This window comes from Hyla sarda, chromosome 8, assembly GCF_029499605.1.
Source record: "Hyla sarda isolate aHylSar1 chromosome 8, aHylSar1.hap1, whole genome shotgun sequence".
Taxonomy (NCBI): Eukaryota; Metazoa; Chordata; class Amphibia; order Anura; family Hylidae; genus Hyla; species Hyla sarda.
Window position 1 is genome coordinate 201373793 of NC_079196.1, and position 17459 is coordinate 201391251.

General features: G+C 43.7%; 1 protein-coding gene and 1 long non-coding RNA gene across 4 annotated transcripts in view; one reads left to right on the forward strand and one right to left on the reverse strand.

Annotated features, from left to right (window-relative positions):
* The window catches only part of LOC130284592 (uncharacterized), a 29268-nt gene that overhangs the window by 10976 nt on the left and 833 nt on the right, over positions 1–17459 (reverse strand). The window contains exon 1 of one of the 2 annotated variants that reach the window (XR_008847100.1): positions 2901–2952. The exons of the other annotated variant lie outside the window; for it this stretch is intronic. This is a non-coding gene — a long non-coding RNA (uncharacterized LOC130284592). Of the gene's footprint in view, positions 1–2900; positions 2953–17459 lie in introns of those variants that run through there. 2 annotated transcript variants of the gene reach the window in all.
* Positions 1–17459, forward strand: part of LOC130284591 (uncharacterized) — a 53633-nt gene that overhangs the window by 10566 nt on the left and 25608 nt on the right. The window contains exons 4-9 of one of the 2 annotated variants that reach the window (XM_056535067.1): positions 125–338; positions 989–1131; positions 1359–1466; positions 2573–2764; positions 4651–5195; positions 7648–7969. In XM_056535067.1, the coding sequence (XP_056391042.1) occupies positions 125–338; positions 989–1131; positions 1359–1466; positions 2573–2764; positions 4651–5195; positions 7648–7969 (1524 nt within the window). The remainder of the gene's footprint in view (positions 1–124; positions 339–988; positions 1132–1358; positions 1467–2572; positions 2765–4650; positions 5196–7647; positions 7970–17459) is intronic. The other variant, XM_056535069.1, reaches the window with a different exon arrangement.

The window sequence follows — 17459 nt, forward strand, 5'->3', positions numbered from 1 at the left end:
TGATGTTTTTGTTGTGGTGGTGTGTCTACCCATGGATCTGTCTTATGGTTCCCATAGCCTGGCATTTACCAATATCTTTGGTCCCTGTTGTGAAGTATCTGCTATTTCTTTTCCTAACATCCAGCTCAGCAGACACTACCTGACAGTGCTCGCTTGTTCAAGAAGGGTGGCGGCGCAGTAGCGTTGTATAAGGGGAAGAGCAGTGAGGTTTTGCAGAACAAGCGGTACACTACAAGCGGATTGATCAACGCGCTGGTATATGGTGACTACGAAGACATGGCAGCTCATCCTCTTCAGGATATGACCATAGGAAATAATATAATTTACTGGCATACATGGTAAGTGGAAGAACACAGGGGCTTTGTCATAGTCAAAGCCTAGTTATAGTCAAAGCCTAGTCATCGTCAAAGCCTAGTCATAATCAAGACCTAATCATAGTCAAAGCCTAGTCATAATCAAGGCCTAGTCATAGTGAAAGCCTAGTTATAGTCAAATCCTAGTCATAGTTTAAGCCTAGTCATAATCAAGGCCTAGTCATAGTCAAGCCTAGTCAAAGCCTAGTCATAGTTAAAGCCTAGTCATAGTCAAGGCCAAGTCACAGTCAACGTTTTTTTTAAATTTATTTTATATAAAACATTTAAACAAATTAAATGCTAATATGTGCTAATACCCCACATGGTGAAAATTTGGCCCTAAAAAAAGTATGTATTGGCTTAGCAAACAATCATTAAAAGGTTAAAAGTCTACTCAGTTGATAGCCATCAATCTTTGATCAGTCGGGATGCCGGGTGTAGGACCCCCACCAATCAGATATTGATGGACTATAATGAGGATAGGCCAGTGTTTCCCAACCAGGGTACTTCCAGCTGTTTGCAACAGGGTGCAACAGCTGGAGGCACCCTGGTTGGGAAACACTGGGATAGACTATCAATTTAACAACGGGCATATCACTATGTTATGGGTGATACATTGTTCTTCTCACATCTAGGGATGTAAACATTTCTGCCAGCCTGTGCAGCGAGGATGAGGACCCCCTTTTTATACTTGGAGGCAGCACTCCAGGACAGCCGAATAATTGCCCCCAAGGGTTGGCGCAACACAGTCTGAGACTATGCTTTGAGATAACTACAGGTAAATAAATTAACATTTCCAACAAAGTTCAATTACAGCATGCCTGATATCGATACTTGAATGTGAGCAAGTTGCAATACCAGGCACAGCCCATGTGCAAGGGTGGCACTGTTTTTAAATTTATAGGCAGACTATTCTTACTGCTCTTATTGGTCACCTTTTAAATTGGAAAAACAGTTATATTAATGGACTCAGCAATATTCTTTGTCCCCACTGTCTCAATACAGATTGCTCTGAATGGGAAGGAGACCAAGTCCCCTCGAAGGTTCTCAATGCTGTGGTCAGGTCCTGGCAGTCTCAATGCAAATGTCACGTATCTTCGAGCTTATTTACTGGTGAGTTTAAACAGTGAATTGTTACTGTATATTGTGAGATGGTTGGATCAGGGGACTGGAATGATCAGGTCAACCAAGCTTGGTATTACACCTATTCTACCCCATATACTATGTGTGTGTGGAAGGGGACACCTTAAATGGGGGTGCAAAAACAAAGGCAAACAATCAGCCTAGTAGTGCACGGACATTCCACAAGTATAGCGGCTTAACGCGTTTCGTGGTTAACCACTTAATCATAAGTCTCAGACTTATAATTAGGTGGTTCGCCAAGAAACCCGTTGAGTCTTCTGTGTTGAGACTGTTTGTATGTTAATTGAACATTTTTCTTATGGATTAAAAAAAGCTTTAAAGGGATACTCCGCCCCTAGACATCTTATCCCTTATCCAAAGGATAGGGTATAAGATGTCTGATCATGGGGGTCCCGCCACTGGGGACACCTGCTATCTCCGTGCTGCACCCTGCGCACCCGGCGTCGGGTTCAGAACCAGAGGCTCGTGACTTCACGGCTACGCCGTGTTTGTGAAATCATTGCCATTGCCTATCCTTTGAATAGGGGATAATATGTCTGGGGCGGAGTACCCCTTTAAGGTTTACGGTATAATTTTTATCTGCTATTTAATGGGATGTGTGTCCATGGGAGTGAAAGAAGCACTTGAGTACATCACCCATGTATTTCCAGTGCTCCCATAGAGAATGCATGGAACGTGTGTCAAGATCCCTGCTTCCTGTCAAGCAATGGGAATTGTTTATTTTTTTTCCCCTGAGGGTTCCTGCTGGCCCTGGTTATGTGCTCTGGCAAGTGCAGTCCTTGTTGCAACTAACTATACGTACTGTAACAAACCATGCATCTTTGCCGCCATCATCAGAGCGGGTTTTTATCTCCTCAAAGTAATGAGTGAAGGTTCCTATTAAGGCAACAGATCCTGTAGATATTCTGTAAATACCTGATATGTACCCGTGCCACTTCTGTGACCCTGAACATGCTCCCCCCCATGACGTCACACCCCGCCCCATCAATGCAAGTCTATGGGAGGGGGCGTGACGCCGGCAGCGGAGTGCCCCATTGAGTTGACTACCTCTAACTGATTTCTTTATTTCTATGTAGATGCCAATCTCACTTGCCAGTCACACCAGTTGACTCTTCATGTCAGACCGAACGCTACATTATCACCTCAAAACGCCGAACTTGATGTCGCCCTGCCCTTTGTATTAATAGGGAGAGTTATTAATGTGCAGAACAAGAATGCTACCTTCACCGTCTGCCCACAAGCTGATGAGAAGCCAACTCCAACTCTAGGTAATACATATTAAAATTATAAGAAAAAATAATAATAATAATAATAATACTAATATATATATATATATATATATATATATATATATATATATAATTATTATAAAAAAATTATAAGATATTATATAAAAGTGCTCACAGTGGGGGAGATTTATCAAAACCTGTCCAGAGGAAAAGTTGCCCAGTTGCCCATAGCAACCAATCAGATCGCTTCTTTCATTTTTCTGAAAAGGCCTCTAGAAAATGAAAGAAGTGATCTGATTGGTTGCTATGGGCAACTGGGCAATTTTTCCTTTGCACAGATTTTGATAAATCTCCTTCATTGGGTATTTCAGTGCGCAGTTATTGCAGCTAGATTCGTACAAGTATATGGTTATCTGGAGTAATACTTCATAGTTGACCTATTTAAAGGTGGACATGGGTGACTGGCCTGCCAAAGTAAAGCTGAATCACTGTCTAAAAGTAAATGATTTTCTGTAGAAAAAAAGCAAAACTTCATAATTGTCACATTCAAAGGTAGTTCCAGGGTAGACTGGACCTTCAAAGTACCAGAGGATCCTCCATTGGGCTCAGGCTTTTCTACAATAACAGGCCTCGAGGTCCAGCAGAAGACAACCCTATTTGGAGGTGACTTGGGAGCCAATCACTTCCACTATATTCAGTATCATATGGGAATATTCACAAATAACCTATAAGATTTATTATTGTACTTCCCTATTTTATGTGTCAAGTAGTGCGTAGGGTTGGTTTCTGCCAGGAAGCTATTAGTCAATGCTGAATTAGCGTCTAAAAGTATGAGGAAATCAACCACAATTGTCATACTCAGAGGTCAACTGGCTCACCAAACTACTAGAGCAGTCCCCATTGGGCCCTGGCTTTGCCACAATAATGGTCCCTAAGGTCCAGCAGAAGACAACCCCATTTGGAGGTGATATTGGACTCAATCACTCATCACTATGGTCTATTTCTTAAATGACGATTCAAAAACCTTATTTTTGATATGTCCAAAAAAAAAAAAAAAATTACAATGCCATTTAAAGGTACTCCGGTGGAAAATATATATATATATTTTTTTAATCAACTGGTGCCAGAAAGTTAAACAGATTTGTAAATTACTTCTATTAAAAAATCTTAATCCTTCCAGTACTTATTAGCTGCTGAATACTACAGAGGAAGTTCTTTTCTTTTTGGAACACAGAGCTCTCTGCTGACATCACGAGCACAGTGCTCTCTGCTGACACCTCTGTCCATTTTAAGAACTGTCCAGAGTAGGAGAAAATCCCCATAGCAAAAACATGCTGCTCTGGACAGTTCCTAAAATGGACAGAGGTGTCAGCAGAGAGCACTGTGCTCGTGATGTCAGCAGAAAGCTCTGTGTTCCAAAAAAAAAAAAGAATTTCCTCTGCAGTATTCAGCAGCTAATAAGTACTGGAAGGATTGAGATTTTTTAATAGAAGTCATTTACTAATCTGTTTAACTTTCTGGCACCAGTTGATAAAAAAAAAAAAAAAAAGTTTTCCACTGGACAACCCTTTTAAAAGGGAATGTGCATATGTTCTGAATAGATGTACGGTGGGCCTCAAAGCCATTTCCTCTGATGGGCCCACAGACCCCCAGTCTGACAGTCCCTGTATACACGTTACCTTCACACCATATTACTTCCCACTATGGAGTCATGGATTCTGTAAGGGTGTATCATTGTTTGATGGTATCGATTTAGATGGTTGAATTGATTTGCTGTGACACTTGTTCAAACAAGTTATAAAAAATGGAATAATAAAGGCATATTGCTTAAACGGACATAGGGCAGATTATTAGGGTCAACATTTTTTGTGTTATCTTTATCTTTTTGATTCGTAATGGTTACCATGGTACTATTGACCTGATAGCTTCTATTTCTACAGGACCCCCGACCAGCACGCCTCCTGTACTTCTGATCAGTGAAGTGAACCCCAATAATCCAGGATCAGCTGAAGATACGGAATTTGTGGAGCTTTACCACACAAGCAATAGCTCGGTCAGCCTTGCTGGTTACTGGCTTGTGCTCATCAATGGAAAAAACAATTTGGTATACAGTGTTCTGAACCTCAAGGGGCACTACACGGATAAGAATGGCTACTTCCTGGTAGGCAGTGCCAAGGTGACACCAAAGCCTCACATTGTGTTACGTTCAAACACCATACAGAATGGGGCAGATGCTGTCGCTCTGTATTATCGTCCGGGAAAGGAATATATTGTCAACAAACCTGTGACTAATGATGGGCTGGTGGACGCTGTGGTGTACGTCTCACAAGCAAGAGATGACGCTTCTGGCCTTCTTAATGTTTTAACTCCGAAACAGCAAGCTATATGTGAAGATGAAAGATTTCTGGTGGAGGATGAGTCTTTGAGTCGCTGCCATGGTTTTACACTGTTGGATCATTCCAGCTTTAAGGTACAATAAAAAAATGACCTCACATAAGTCATGAGTCCCAAGGGTCAGATTGGAGTTTAGAAGGGCCAGCAGTGTCAAAATGGAACAGGTTTCCAGGTGTAACCTAAAGTTCCCTGACCCAGGGTCGGTTCTGCAAAATAGGCAGCTGCCTAGAGGCCCTCTTTATGGGTGGACGCCGCTCTATCCGATGCAAGGAAGTTAGCAACCAGCTAGCATCTGAAGCACCCGCCGCTCATCTGAAGCCCCCGCCCAGCCAGAACCGTCACGTGAGGAGGGATTTTGTTACAGTGTGTCACCCCAGTAGTAGGTGATTACATTAAAAGGAGGTTTGTTACAGTGTGTCACCCCCGTAGTAAGGTGATTATATGAGGAGGGGTTTTGTTACAGTGTGTCACCCCAGTAGTAAGGAGACTACATGAGGAGGGGTTTGTTACAGTGTGTCACCCCAGTAATAAGGATATTACATGAGGAGGAGGTTTGTTACAGTGTGTCACCCCCGTAGTAAGGTGATTACATGAGGAGGGGGTTTGTTACAGTGTGTCACCCCAGTAGTAAGGAGATTACATGAGGAGAAGGTTTGTTACAGTGTGTCACCCCAGTAGTAAGGAGATTACATGAGGAGGAGGTTTGTTACAGTGTGTCACCCCAGTATTAAGGTGATTACATGAGGAGGGGGTTTCTTACAGTGTGTCACCCCAGTAGTAAGGTAATTACATGAGGAGGAGATTGGTTACAGTGTGTCACCCAAGTCGTAAGGTGATTACATGAGGAGGAGGTTGGTTACAGTGTGTCACCGTAGTAGTAAGGTGATAACATGAGGAGGAGGTTTGTTACAGTGTGTCACCCCAGTAGTAAGGTAATTACATGAGGACGAGGTTTGTTACAGTGTGTCACCCCAGTATTAAGGTGATTACATGAGGAGGAGGTTTGTTACAGTGTGTCACCCCAGTATTAAGGTGATTACACGAGGAGGAGGTTTTTTACAGTGTGTCACCCCAGTAGTAAGGTGATTACATGAGGAGGAGGTTTGTTACAGTGCATCACTCCAGTAGTAAGGAGATTACATGAGGAGGAGGTTTGTTACAGTGTGTCACCCCAGTAGTAAGGATATTATACGGAGGAGATAGTTTGTTACAGTGTGTCACCCCAGTATTAAGGTGATTACATGAGGAGGAGGTTTGTTACAGTGTGTCACCCCTGTATTAAGGTGATTACACGAGGAGGAGGTTTGTTACAGTTCATCACTCCAGTAGTAAGGAGATTATATGAGGAGGAGGTTTGTTACAGTGTGTCACCCCAGTAGTAAGGTGATTACATGAGGAGGGGGTTTGTTACAGTGCATCACTCCAGTAGTAAGGTAGGGTGTATCAAATGGTGAGCCAATGGACAGGGTCAAAGGATGGCAAAATTAGATGGCAAAAATCCTTGCACCAGCACTGCCTGGACCCCACCTACTATGTGTCATTTAGAATACTGGTGTGGCCTTATGTAGGAGAAGAGAAATTTGGTCCTCTTAGGGTATGTTCACACTGCGGAATCCAATTCCATCAGGTGGTCACCGGCGAAAATACTTAGGTGGTAGGACCGCGGGCTATGCAGTACTCGCGGAATTCCAGGCAAAGAATGAACATGTTCTTTCTTTGCGCTGAACAATTTCAGCAACAGAATTATCCGAAATCTGACTAATGTGACTCATGACACATACAATGTAACGCGTAGAAGACACGGGACAGCACTCACCATCCAAGTGATCTTTATTTCCAAGCGTTCGGAAGGATCTGAAGTAGACCCAGGTGGAGGCGGGGAGCACAGCCGGGACAGACTGTTTCACTCAATTAGCGCTTCCTCAAGCCGGTGTACACCGGCTTGAGGAAGCGCTAATTGCGTGAAACAGTCTGCCCCGGCTGTGCTCCCGGCCTCCACCTGGGTCTACTTCAGATCCTTCCGAACGCTTGGAAATAAAGATCAGTTGGATGGTGAGTGCTGTTCCGTGTCTTCTATCCGTTACATTGCCATTTATCTTCTACGGACATTGCACCACCATATGTCCATAGTCAGCAAGCTCACGCTGCTGCTTCACACTATAGCGGACTCACCCTAGTCGGGTCAGTGCCGGACCCTACTGTTCTCTCCATAGTGCTATATCATGACACATACACCATACATCACAGTTATATGTCCTATGGGAAGTTTTGAAGACCACATAGGGCATTTAATACAATTTCCCCACAGACGTCTACCATGAAGAAACATGGGTTTTAGCCCATAACCTGTTTATGGAGATCTTGGATACTCTTCCTTGGGATCCAGAACCATTGGACTTGATGGTCCACAGTGATGCGGTGCTATCCCTTAGGGCCCAATCTTCATTATAATTGATTGCTATTAATCATTAAACACAACATGGGATGATAACATTTTACAATGAGTCACATTTTGCTTTCTATTCTAGATCACTAGGATTACGCCTCTTACGAAGAATGACTGTGAGACTGAATTAACTTCCAGAGCTCCCTTTGTTACCTCAAGCCTGTCTACAGTCTCTACTTATCCTGGGACACCTTTTACTCCCATGATTTTCATCAGCGAGGTGGGGGTGTTGCAGGGATCTATCGCATACAATTTCATTGAACTTAAGGGACCCCCCGGAGCCCAAGTTCAGGATTACACATTGGTGATCTATTCTAGCGATGGGAAGGTCTATCACAGAATTGGTTTACAAGGCAACATCCGAGATAATGGGTTGTATCTCATTGGTACCAATGACACTAGTGGTAAGTAGCTCTTACTTTACATATCTGATTTATGAATATTAGTTGATTAGGTAGGGTTGTTCTTCAAGGTATAGCATGGTGCCCACGAGGGGTGAAGGGTAGCTGGGGGTAGTAGTACCTTTAGTAAAGTCTATTGTGTTTGTAGTAGCTTTGTTGTCTGTCTGGACTCTGTATGTTCTCCTGGGGTCCCTGCGACTTTTGTGATTTTGTAATTGGGGTTCTGCACTGTTAATAAAGTCCTTGACTCAATGGTATCTGGGCGCTAGTGTACTCGTGATGAGAATAACTTGAACCAGACACGAGTGTAAATTTGAAAACAGAAACAACTTTACTGGTGATCCTCTGTGCACACCAATGCTAGAGTTCAGACTTCTTACAGCACAGAGTATGAGGTATAGATACTCTATTGCAGGACATAAGGCTAAATAGTCTGTGACCTGTAATTCACGCAGCACTGATTCCAACCGAAAGGCCATATAGAGTCCAGTGATAGCAGAAGAGCACGTGTACAGCTTATATATCTTCTGGCTTGATAAACTAGCCCTTTGTGAAGCAGGAACACGAATGTAGAACAACAGTACCTTCTCGGCATGGACTGGAGACAATACACCTTCCTAAATGCCAATGGTGCCGTGATTCACTGCGACTGACCCAGTGCTGACTTTGTTTGGAATTAGCAACTTGAAACAAGATTAAACTTCTCTAGCAAAGCCGGAGCAGAGCAGGTTAATGGTCTAGTCTGAAGCAGAAGAGCTAAGAGACACCTTAACACTTTTCTGGCCAAGTCTAGACTAACTTGTTTAAAGGAGTACTCCACTGGAAAACCTTTTTTTTTTAAATCAACTGGTGCCAGAAAGTTAAACAGATTTAAGTAAATTACTTCTATTAAAAAATCTTAATCCTTCCAGAACTTATCAGCTTCTGTATGACCCACAGGAAGTTCTTTTCTTTTTGAATTTCCTGTCTTTCTGACCACAGTTCTCTCTGCTTACACCTCTGTCCATGTCAGGAACTGTCCAGAATAGGAGCAAATCCCCATAGAAAACCTCTCCTGCTTTGGACAGTTCCTGACATGGACAGAGTTGTCAGCAGAGAGCACTGTGGTCAGACAGAAAGGAAATTCAAAAAGAAAAGAACTTTCTATGGATCATACAGCAGCTGATAAGTACTGGAAGGATTAAGATTTTTTAATACAAGTAATTTACAAATCTGTTTAACTTTCTGGCACCAGTTGATGAACCCCTTTAAACTGCTTCCAGCCCTTTTGGGAAGAGAAAAATTAAAGTTTCTTCCAGGGCAGAAGCCTGACTGAAGGGCAGTGGTGGCAGTACAGAAAAATAATGTTTTTTTGGGGGGCAAAATGTATTGGTGACCTATCCGACCAATCAATTGTGTGCCAGAGTAATGGCACCACCTTGCACATTGAAACAGACTGGATTACTTACTGGATAACTTCAGCTCAGAGCTGCAGTAATCCAACATGGCCACTACACAATGTACGGCGCTGTCTGATTCTTGCTCTGTTTCACAGGGAATGTTGTGGCATTGGATGTCGGGGCAGTGGATGTCGGCATTGATGAGCTATCTTGAGGATAGATCGTAAATACATTTTACTTGGGAAACCCCTTTAACCCTTGTATATCTTAACGCCTCAGTGTATATTAGGGTTGCCACTTTTCCTGCCCATGCTAATTTGCATAATTTATTATATATGCGTGACATCGCAGGATACGCATATGCGGGGGAAATTTTCTGACCCCTATAACTTTTATATTTCTCCTCATATGGGCCTATATGAGGGCTCATTTTTGGCACCTGTAGTTTTTAAAAGTACCATTTTTGTTTTTAAGTGGGTTTTCGCATTTTTTTTATATATATATATATTAAATTTGGGAGTTGCAGTTAGTTACTAACTACAACTCCCAGCATTCCCTGATACAGCCTGTGGCTCAGCAGCTGCCCCAAACAAAAACTACAACTCCCAGCATGTTGAATCATATAGTAGTATATAGTATACATCACTGTTTTCCAACCAGGGGTGCCTCCAGCTGTTGCAAAGCTACAACTCCCAGCATGTTGGACTATATAGTAGTATGTAGTAACGGTCAATATTTCCCAACCAGGGGTGCCTCCAGCTGTTGCAAAACTACAACTCCCAGCATGTTGGACTATATAGTAGTATGTAGTATAGGTCAGTGTTTTCCCAACCAGGGGTGCCTCCAGCAATTGCAAAACTACAACTCCCAGCATGTTAGACCATATAGTAGTAAATAGTATAGGTCAGTGTTTCCCAACAAAGGGTGCCTCCAGCTGTTCCAAAACTACAACTCCCTGCATGTTGTAGTATATAGTATAGGTCAGTGTTTTCCAACCAGGGGTGCCTCTAGCAGTTGCAAAACTACAACTCCCAGCATGTTAGACCATATAGTAGTATTTAGTATAGGTCAATGTTTCCGTGCCTCCAGCTGTTGCAAAACTACAACTCCCAGCATGTTGTACTATATAGTAGTATATACTATAGATCAATGTTTCCCAACCAGGGGTGCCTCCAGCTGTTGCAAAACTACAACTCCCAGCATGTTGGACTTTATAGTAGCATATAGTATAGGTCAGTGTTTCCCAAACAGGGGTGCCTCCAGCAGTTGCAAAACTACAACTCCCAGCATGTTAGACCATATAGTAGTATATAGTATAGGTCAGTGTTTCCCAACCAGGGGGGCCTCCAGCTGTTCCAAAACTACAACTCCCAGCATGTTGTGGTATATAGTAGTATATAGTATAGGTCAGTGTTTCCCAACCAGGGGTGCCTCCAGCTGTTCCAAAACTACAACTCCCAGCATGTTGTAGTACATAGTAGTATATAGTATAGGTCAGTGTTTCCCAACCAGGGGTGCCTCCAGCTGTTCCAAAACTACAACTCCCAGCATGTTGTAGTATATAGTAGTATATAGTATGGGTCAGTGTTTTCCAACCAGGGGTGCTTCCAGCTGTTCCAAAACTACAACTCCCAGCATGTTGTAGTATATAGTAGTATATAGTATAGGTCAGTGTTTCCCAACCAGGGGGGCCTCCAGCTGTTCCAAAAATACAACTCCCAGCATGTTGTAGTATATAGTATGGGTCAGTGTTTTCCAACCAGGGGTGCCTCCAGCTGTTCCAAAACTACAACTCCCAGCATGTTGTAGTATATAGTAGTATATAGTATAGGTCAGTTTTTTCCAACCAGGGGTGCCTCCAGCTGTTGCAAAACTACAACTCCCAGCATGTTAGACCATATAGTAGTATATAGTATAGGTCAGTGTTTCCCAACCAGGGGTGCCTCCAGCAGTTGCAAAACTACAACTTCCAGCATGCTGGGAGTTGTAGTTTTGCAACAGCTGGAGGTGCTCTGGTTGGGAAACACTGGTATAGGTTATGGTGCAACATTCCGGGAGTTGGAGGATTGGTTGAATATATACCGGCCATTGCACTGCCAGTTTTTTTAATATAGAAATACCAGCCAGGTGGCCACCCTAGTGTATACACATGTACAAAAAGCAATGTACGCATTAAACTGCAGTCACACTACAACCTTCATACAGCAGCAGCCTGTAAATGGGTACCAGAGCACTGCAGAGGGTTCACTTCTTAACCTGCCATTATAAGAACAAAGGTGCATAGTGGAGGTGTGGACTAAAACAACTATCTCCATACATCTCTCCCGGGATATGATCATAGTGCACATACATGTTGGGGGCTCTAGGAGAATGAATTTGTATTTTGGAAGACTATACCAACCCCCACTATATACCTCGCTCTTTGGCCATACACCTTAAAAAAAAAAAGTTGAATTCAGTGAAATCTTCCAGTGGTATCAATAGTGGGGGCCTTGTGACTGTCCTTTGACAACATATTGGATTTCAACTTTAGTTGTTGACTATGGAATTTATTATTTTCATGTCCCTATGAGGGACCAGTTTATTTTTTTCTTCCAAATTAAAGGGGTCCTTCGGTGGAAAACTTTAACTGGTGCCAGAAAGTTAAACAGATTTGTAAATTACTTCTATAAAAATCTTAATCCTTCCAGTACTTATTAGCTGCTGAATATTACAGAGGAAATTCTTTTCTTTTTGGAACACAGTGCTCTCTGCTGACATCATGGACACAGTGCTCTCTGCTGACATCTCTGTCCATTTTAGGAACTGTCCAGAGCAGCATATGTTTGCTATAGGGATTTTCTCCTACTCTGGACAGTTCCGAAAATGGACAGAGATGTCAGCAGAGAGCACTGTGTTCCAAAAAGAAAAGAATTTCCTCTGTAGTATTCAGCAGCTAATAAGTACTGGAAGGATTCAGATTTTTTAATATAGGTAATTTACAAATCTGTTTAATTTTCTGGTACCAGTTGATTTAAAAAAAAAAAAAAAAAAAAGTTTTCCACCGGAGTACCCCTTTAACCCCTTAAGGACCAGGCCATTTTACACCTTAGGACCGGAGCGTTTTTTGAACATCTGACCACTGTCACTTTAAACATTAATAACTCTGGAATGCTTTTACCTATCATTCTGATTCCGAGATAGTTTTTTCGTGACATATTCTACTTTATGTTATTGGTAAAATTTTGTCGATACTTGCATCGTTTCATAGTGAAAAATTTAAAAATTTGCTGAAAAAATTGAAAATTTAGCATTTTTCTAACTTTGAAGCTCTCTGCTTGTAAGGAAAATGGATATTCCAAATAAAAAAAATTTTTTATTCACAAATACAATATGTCTACTTTATGTTTGCATCATAAAATTGACGTGATTTTACTTTTGGAAGACACCAGAGGCTTCAAAGTTCAGCAGCAATTTTCCAATTTTTCACAAAATTTTCAAACTCACTATTTTTCAGGGACCAGTTCAGGTTTGAAGTGGATTTGAAGGGTCTTCATATTAGAAATACCCCACAAATGACCCCATTATAAAAACTGCACCCCCCAAAGTATTCAAAATGACATTCAGTGAGCGTTTTAACCCTTTAGGTGTTTCACAGCAATAGCAGCAAAGTGAAGGAGAAAATTCACCATCTTCATTTTTTACACTCGCATGTTCTTGTAGACCCAATTTTTGAATTTTTACAAGGGGTAAAAGATAAAATTTATACTAATATTTGTAGCCCAATTTCTCTCGAGTAAGCACATATCTCATATGTCTATGTAAAGTGTTCGGCGGGCGCAGTAGAGGGCTCAGAAGCGAAGGAGCGACAAGGGAATTTTGGAGAGTACGTTTTTCTGAAATAGTTTTTGGGGGGCATGTTGCATTTAGGAAGCCCCTATGGTACCAGAACAGCAAAAAATCCCCACATGGCATACCATTTTGGAAACTAGACCCCTTGGGGAACGTAACAAGGGGTAAAGTGAACCTTAATACCCCACAGGTGTTTCACGACTTTTGCATATGTAAAAAAAAAAAAAAATTTTCACTAAAATGTGTGTTTCCCCCCAAATTTCACATTTTTGCAAGGGTTAATAGCAGAAAATACCCCCAAAAATTTGTAACCCCATCTCTTCTGAGTATGAAGGTACCCCATAAGTGGACCTGAAGTGCACTACGGGCTAACTACAATGCTCAGAAGAGAAGGAGTCATATTTGGCTTTTGGAGAGCAAATTTTGCTCGGGGGGCATGTCGCATTTAGGAAGCCCCTATGGTGCCAGGACAGCAAAATAAGTCCCACATGGCATACCATTTTGGAAACTAGACCCCTTGAGGAACGTAACAAGGGGTACAGTGAGCATTTACCCCCCACTGGTGTCTGTCAGAACTTTGGAACAGTGGGCTGTACAAAATTTTTAATTTGCACAGCCCACTCTTCCAAAGATCTGTCAGACACCTGTGGGGTGTAAATTCTCACTTCACCCCTCATTATATTCCGTAAGGGGTGTAGTTTCCGAAATGGGGTCACATGTGGGGTTTTTTTTTTTTGCGTTTGTCAAAACCGCTGTAACAATCAGCCACCCCTGTGCAAATCACCTCAAATGTACATGGTGCACTCTCCCTTCTGGGCCTTGTTGTGCGCCCCCAGAGAAGTTTGCGCCCACTTATGGGGTATCTCCGTAGTCGGGAGAAATTGCATTACAAATTTTGGGGGGCGTTTTTCCCTTTTACCTCTTGTCAAAATGAACAGTATAGGGCAACACCAGCGTGTTAGTGTAAAAAATTTTTTTTTTTTTACACTAACACGCTGTTGTAGACCCCAACTTCACCTTTTCATAAGGGGTTAAAGGAGAAAAATCCCCCCAAAATTTGTAACACAATTTCTCCCGAGTACGGCGATACCCCATATGTGACCCTATACTGTTGCCTTGAAATACGACAGGGCTCCAAAGTGAGAGCGCCATTCGCATTTGAGGCCTGAATTAGGGATTTGCATAGGGGTGGACATAGGGGTATTCTACGCCAGTGATTCCCAAACAGGGTGCCTCCAGCTGTTGAAAAACTCCCAGCATGCTTGGACAGTCAACGGCTGTCCAGCAATACTGGGAGTTGTTGTTTTGCAACAGCTGGAGGCTCCATTTTGGAAACAGTGGCGTACCGGACGTTTTTCATTTTTATTGGGAGGGGAGGGGGGCTGTGTAGGGGTATGTGTATATGTAGTGTTTTTTACTTTTTATTTTATTTTGTGGTAGTGTAGTGTAGTGTTTTTAGGGTACAGTCACACGGGCGGGGGATTACAGCAAGTTCCCGCTGCGAGTTTGAGCTGCCGCGCAAAATTTGTTGCATCGCAAACTTGCAGCCTGATACTCACTGTAAGCCCCCTGCCCATGTGAATGTACCCTGTACATTCACAGGGGGGGGGGGACCTCCAGCTGTTACAAAACTAAAACTCCCAGCATGCACAGTTTATCAGTGCATGCTGGTAGTTATAGTTTTGCAACAGCTGGAGGCATACGGTTGGGAAACACTGAGTTAGGAAACAGACAATGTTTCCCAACCAGTGTGCCTCCAGTTGTTGCAAAACCACAACTCCCAGCATTCTCAGGCACGCTGGGAGTAGTAGTTCGGCAACATCTTTAGAGCCAGATGTTGCCGAACTACAACTCCCAGCATGCTGGGAGTTGTAGTTTTGCAACATCTGGAGGACTACAGTTTGCAGATCACTAATACAGTGGTTCCCAATCTGTGCCCTTCCAGATGTTGCAAAACTACAACTCCCAGTATGCCAAAACTGTCCAGGCATGCTGGGAGTTGTAGTTCTGCAACATCTGAAGGGCCAGATGTTACAGAACTACAACTCCCAGCATGCCTGGACAGTAAGGGCATGCTGAGGATGTGTAGTTTTGCAACATCTGGAAGGGCACAGTGGTCTCCAAACTGCGGACCTCCAGATGTTGCAAAACTGCAACTCCCAGCATGCCCAGACGCCAAGGGCTGTCTGGGCATGCTGGGAGTTGTAGTTTACAGGGTCCCAATACAGCAATGCATGTCGCTTTACGGCAACGTGCATTGCTGTAAAGGGCCCGACCGCGGCTGAAGATCTACTCACCTGTCGCCGCCGCCGCCATCTTCCTCGCCGGGATCCGGGTCTTCAGGGACGAGGTAAGTACCGGGGCCGGTCCCCAGCACTCCCCCGTCCCCCGCCGCGTCCTCCGGTCTTCCTCCCGTCCTCTCCGGACTTCAAGGGGCCGGGCAGGACGGGAGGAAGTAACCGCCCTCCCTCCTGCGATTGGTCGGTTAGTTAACCGACGGATCGCAGGGGATCGGAGGAGGTGGCAGGCTTGCCACCTCGCTCCGATACTTCAGCATGGTCCTGGCTGTCTGTGACAGCCGGGATCATGCGAAATTACCGGGCGGTCGGGTCCCAGAGACCCGATCAGCTCGGTATCACCGCAGATCGCAAGGGCGATTTCCCTTGCGATTTGCGGCGATCGCCGACATGGGGGGCATACATGGCCCCCCTCGGCATTTGCCCTGGATGCCTGCTGAAGCATTTCAGCAGGCATCCAGTTCCGATCACTGCCCGGCGCGCGGCAGAGACCGGAAATACAACAGGACGTTCTCTAACGTCCTTGGGCATTAAAGCCCAGGTAGTGAGGACGTTAGAGAACGTCCTATGTCCTTAACAGGTTAAATTCACGATATGGAGGTTTTTACAGTATTACAGTGTCAGGTATTAGGATTGCCTATTCTTAGACTGCAGCACAGTATCATATTCTTAGCTTAGTATTGGCCAGCGGTCAGACACTGTAATGTCTGCCAGGACTGAAAAGCTAACAAGTCATTGCAACCAGTACTTGATATGTACTATGTCATTTAGGTGTTGAGTTAAAGGGGTGTTCCTGGGGTAATGTTAACACATAGTTAGGCTCAGGCTGCTTTAAAATGGGGAAAAAAACTATACTTACCTTCCCTACTTCCCACCACCACACCATTCTCACAGAGTACGGTCCTGACACTTTCTTGTGATGGTGTCGGCATAGGGAAATGGCAGCTCAGCCAATCCATCTTTCCCTTATCTCTCTCCACCTATCTTTATCTTTCTGTACTGAATCTGGGGGTTTCATCCTGAATGGTAAACTTCAGACCAAAAACTCACAGCCAGTACCAAGAAAGACTTGTAGGGAAACAACAGTGCAGTCCAGAGATCAGTAAGCCAGGAGGTCTCACGAATTTGTAGGCAAAGGGTTAACAGTCCAAAAAGTCATACCAGGAAGTCATGTAATGACAGAATCGTAGACAAGACGGGCTACTGGTACACAGTCCAAAAGGCTCCGAAGCCAGAAGATCAATACAGAAGAACTAGAATGAGGAATTAGCCAGGAAATAACAAAATCCCAAAGGTAGGTGGCTAGTGGGCATGAAAACACCAGGATGCTGGACCTCAGTGCTTCTGCGCTGATCAGAGACTCTTAAAGGGGTACTCCGCTCCTAGACATCTTATCCCCTATCTATCTTATCCCCTAATGGATAGGTGATAAGATGTCTGATCTCGGGGGTCCCGCCGCTGGGGACCTCTGCAATCTACATGCTGCACCCGGCATTCGTTTAGAGCGTTGGGTTCAGCGCTGGAGGCTCGTGACATCAACACCGTGCCCCCTCAATGCAAGTATTGTATGGGGTGTGATGCAGTGCCGATGGAATTACCCTAGGGGCAGATGGGATTAACCCCTTGTATTTGTGAGTGACAGATGGTACAGTCTATACAGTGTAGCCAGACCCACAGAGGTGACCAGTGACTTCAGAGACCTTAAGGGCTTTCTGGGACTTGCAGTGGTTTTAGACAATTTAGTGTGTGGTGGCTAAGTACGGGAGGTGTTACCTCGTGCTCCTGCTGTCCTGTCAGGCAGCTTCCTTCAGTGTCCCCAAGGCCCCTGCACTTGTTTCCCCATTGTAAATATGTTTTACCATGTAAAGTGTTATAAAATGTAATATTTCATTAAGAGTTATATCATGTGATATGTCATGTGATTGTTACCCAGGAGGTACCAGTGACCAGGTGACCCCAAGAGTGACCTATGGGCTCCCTGCTAGT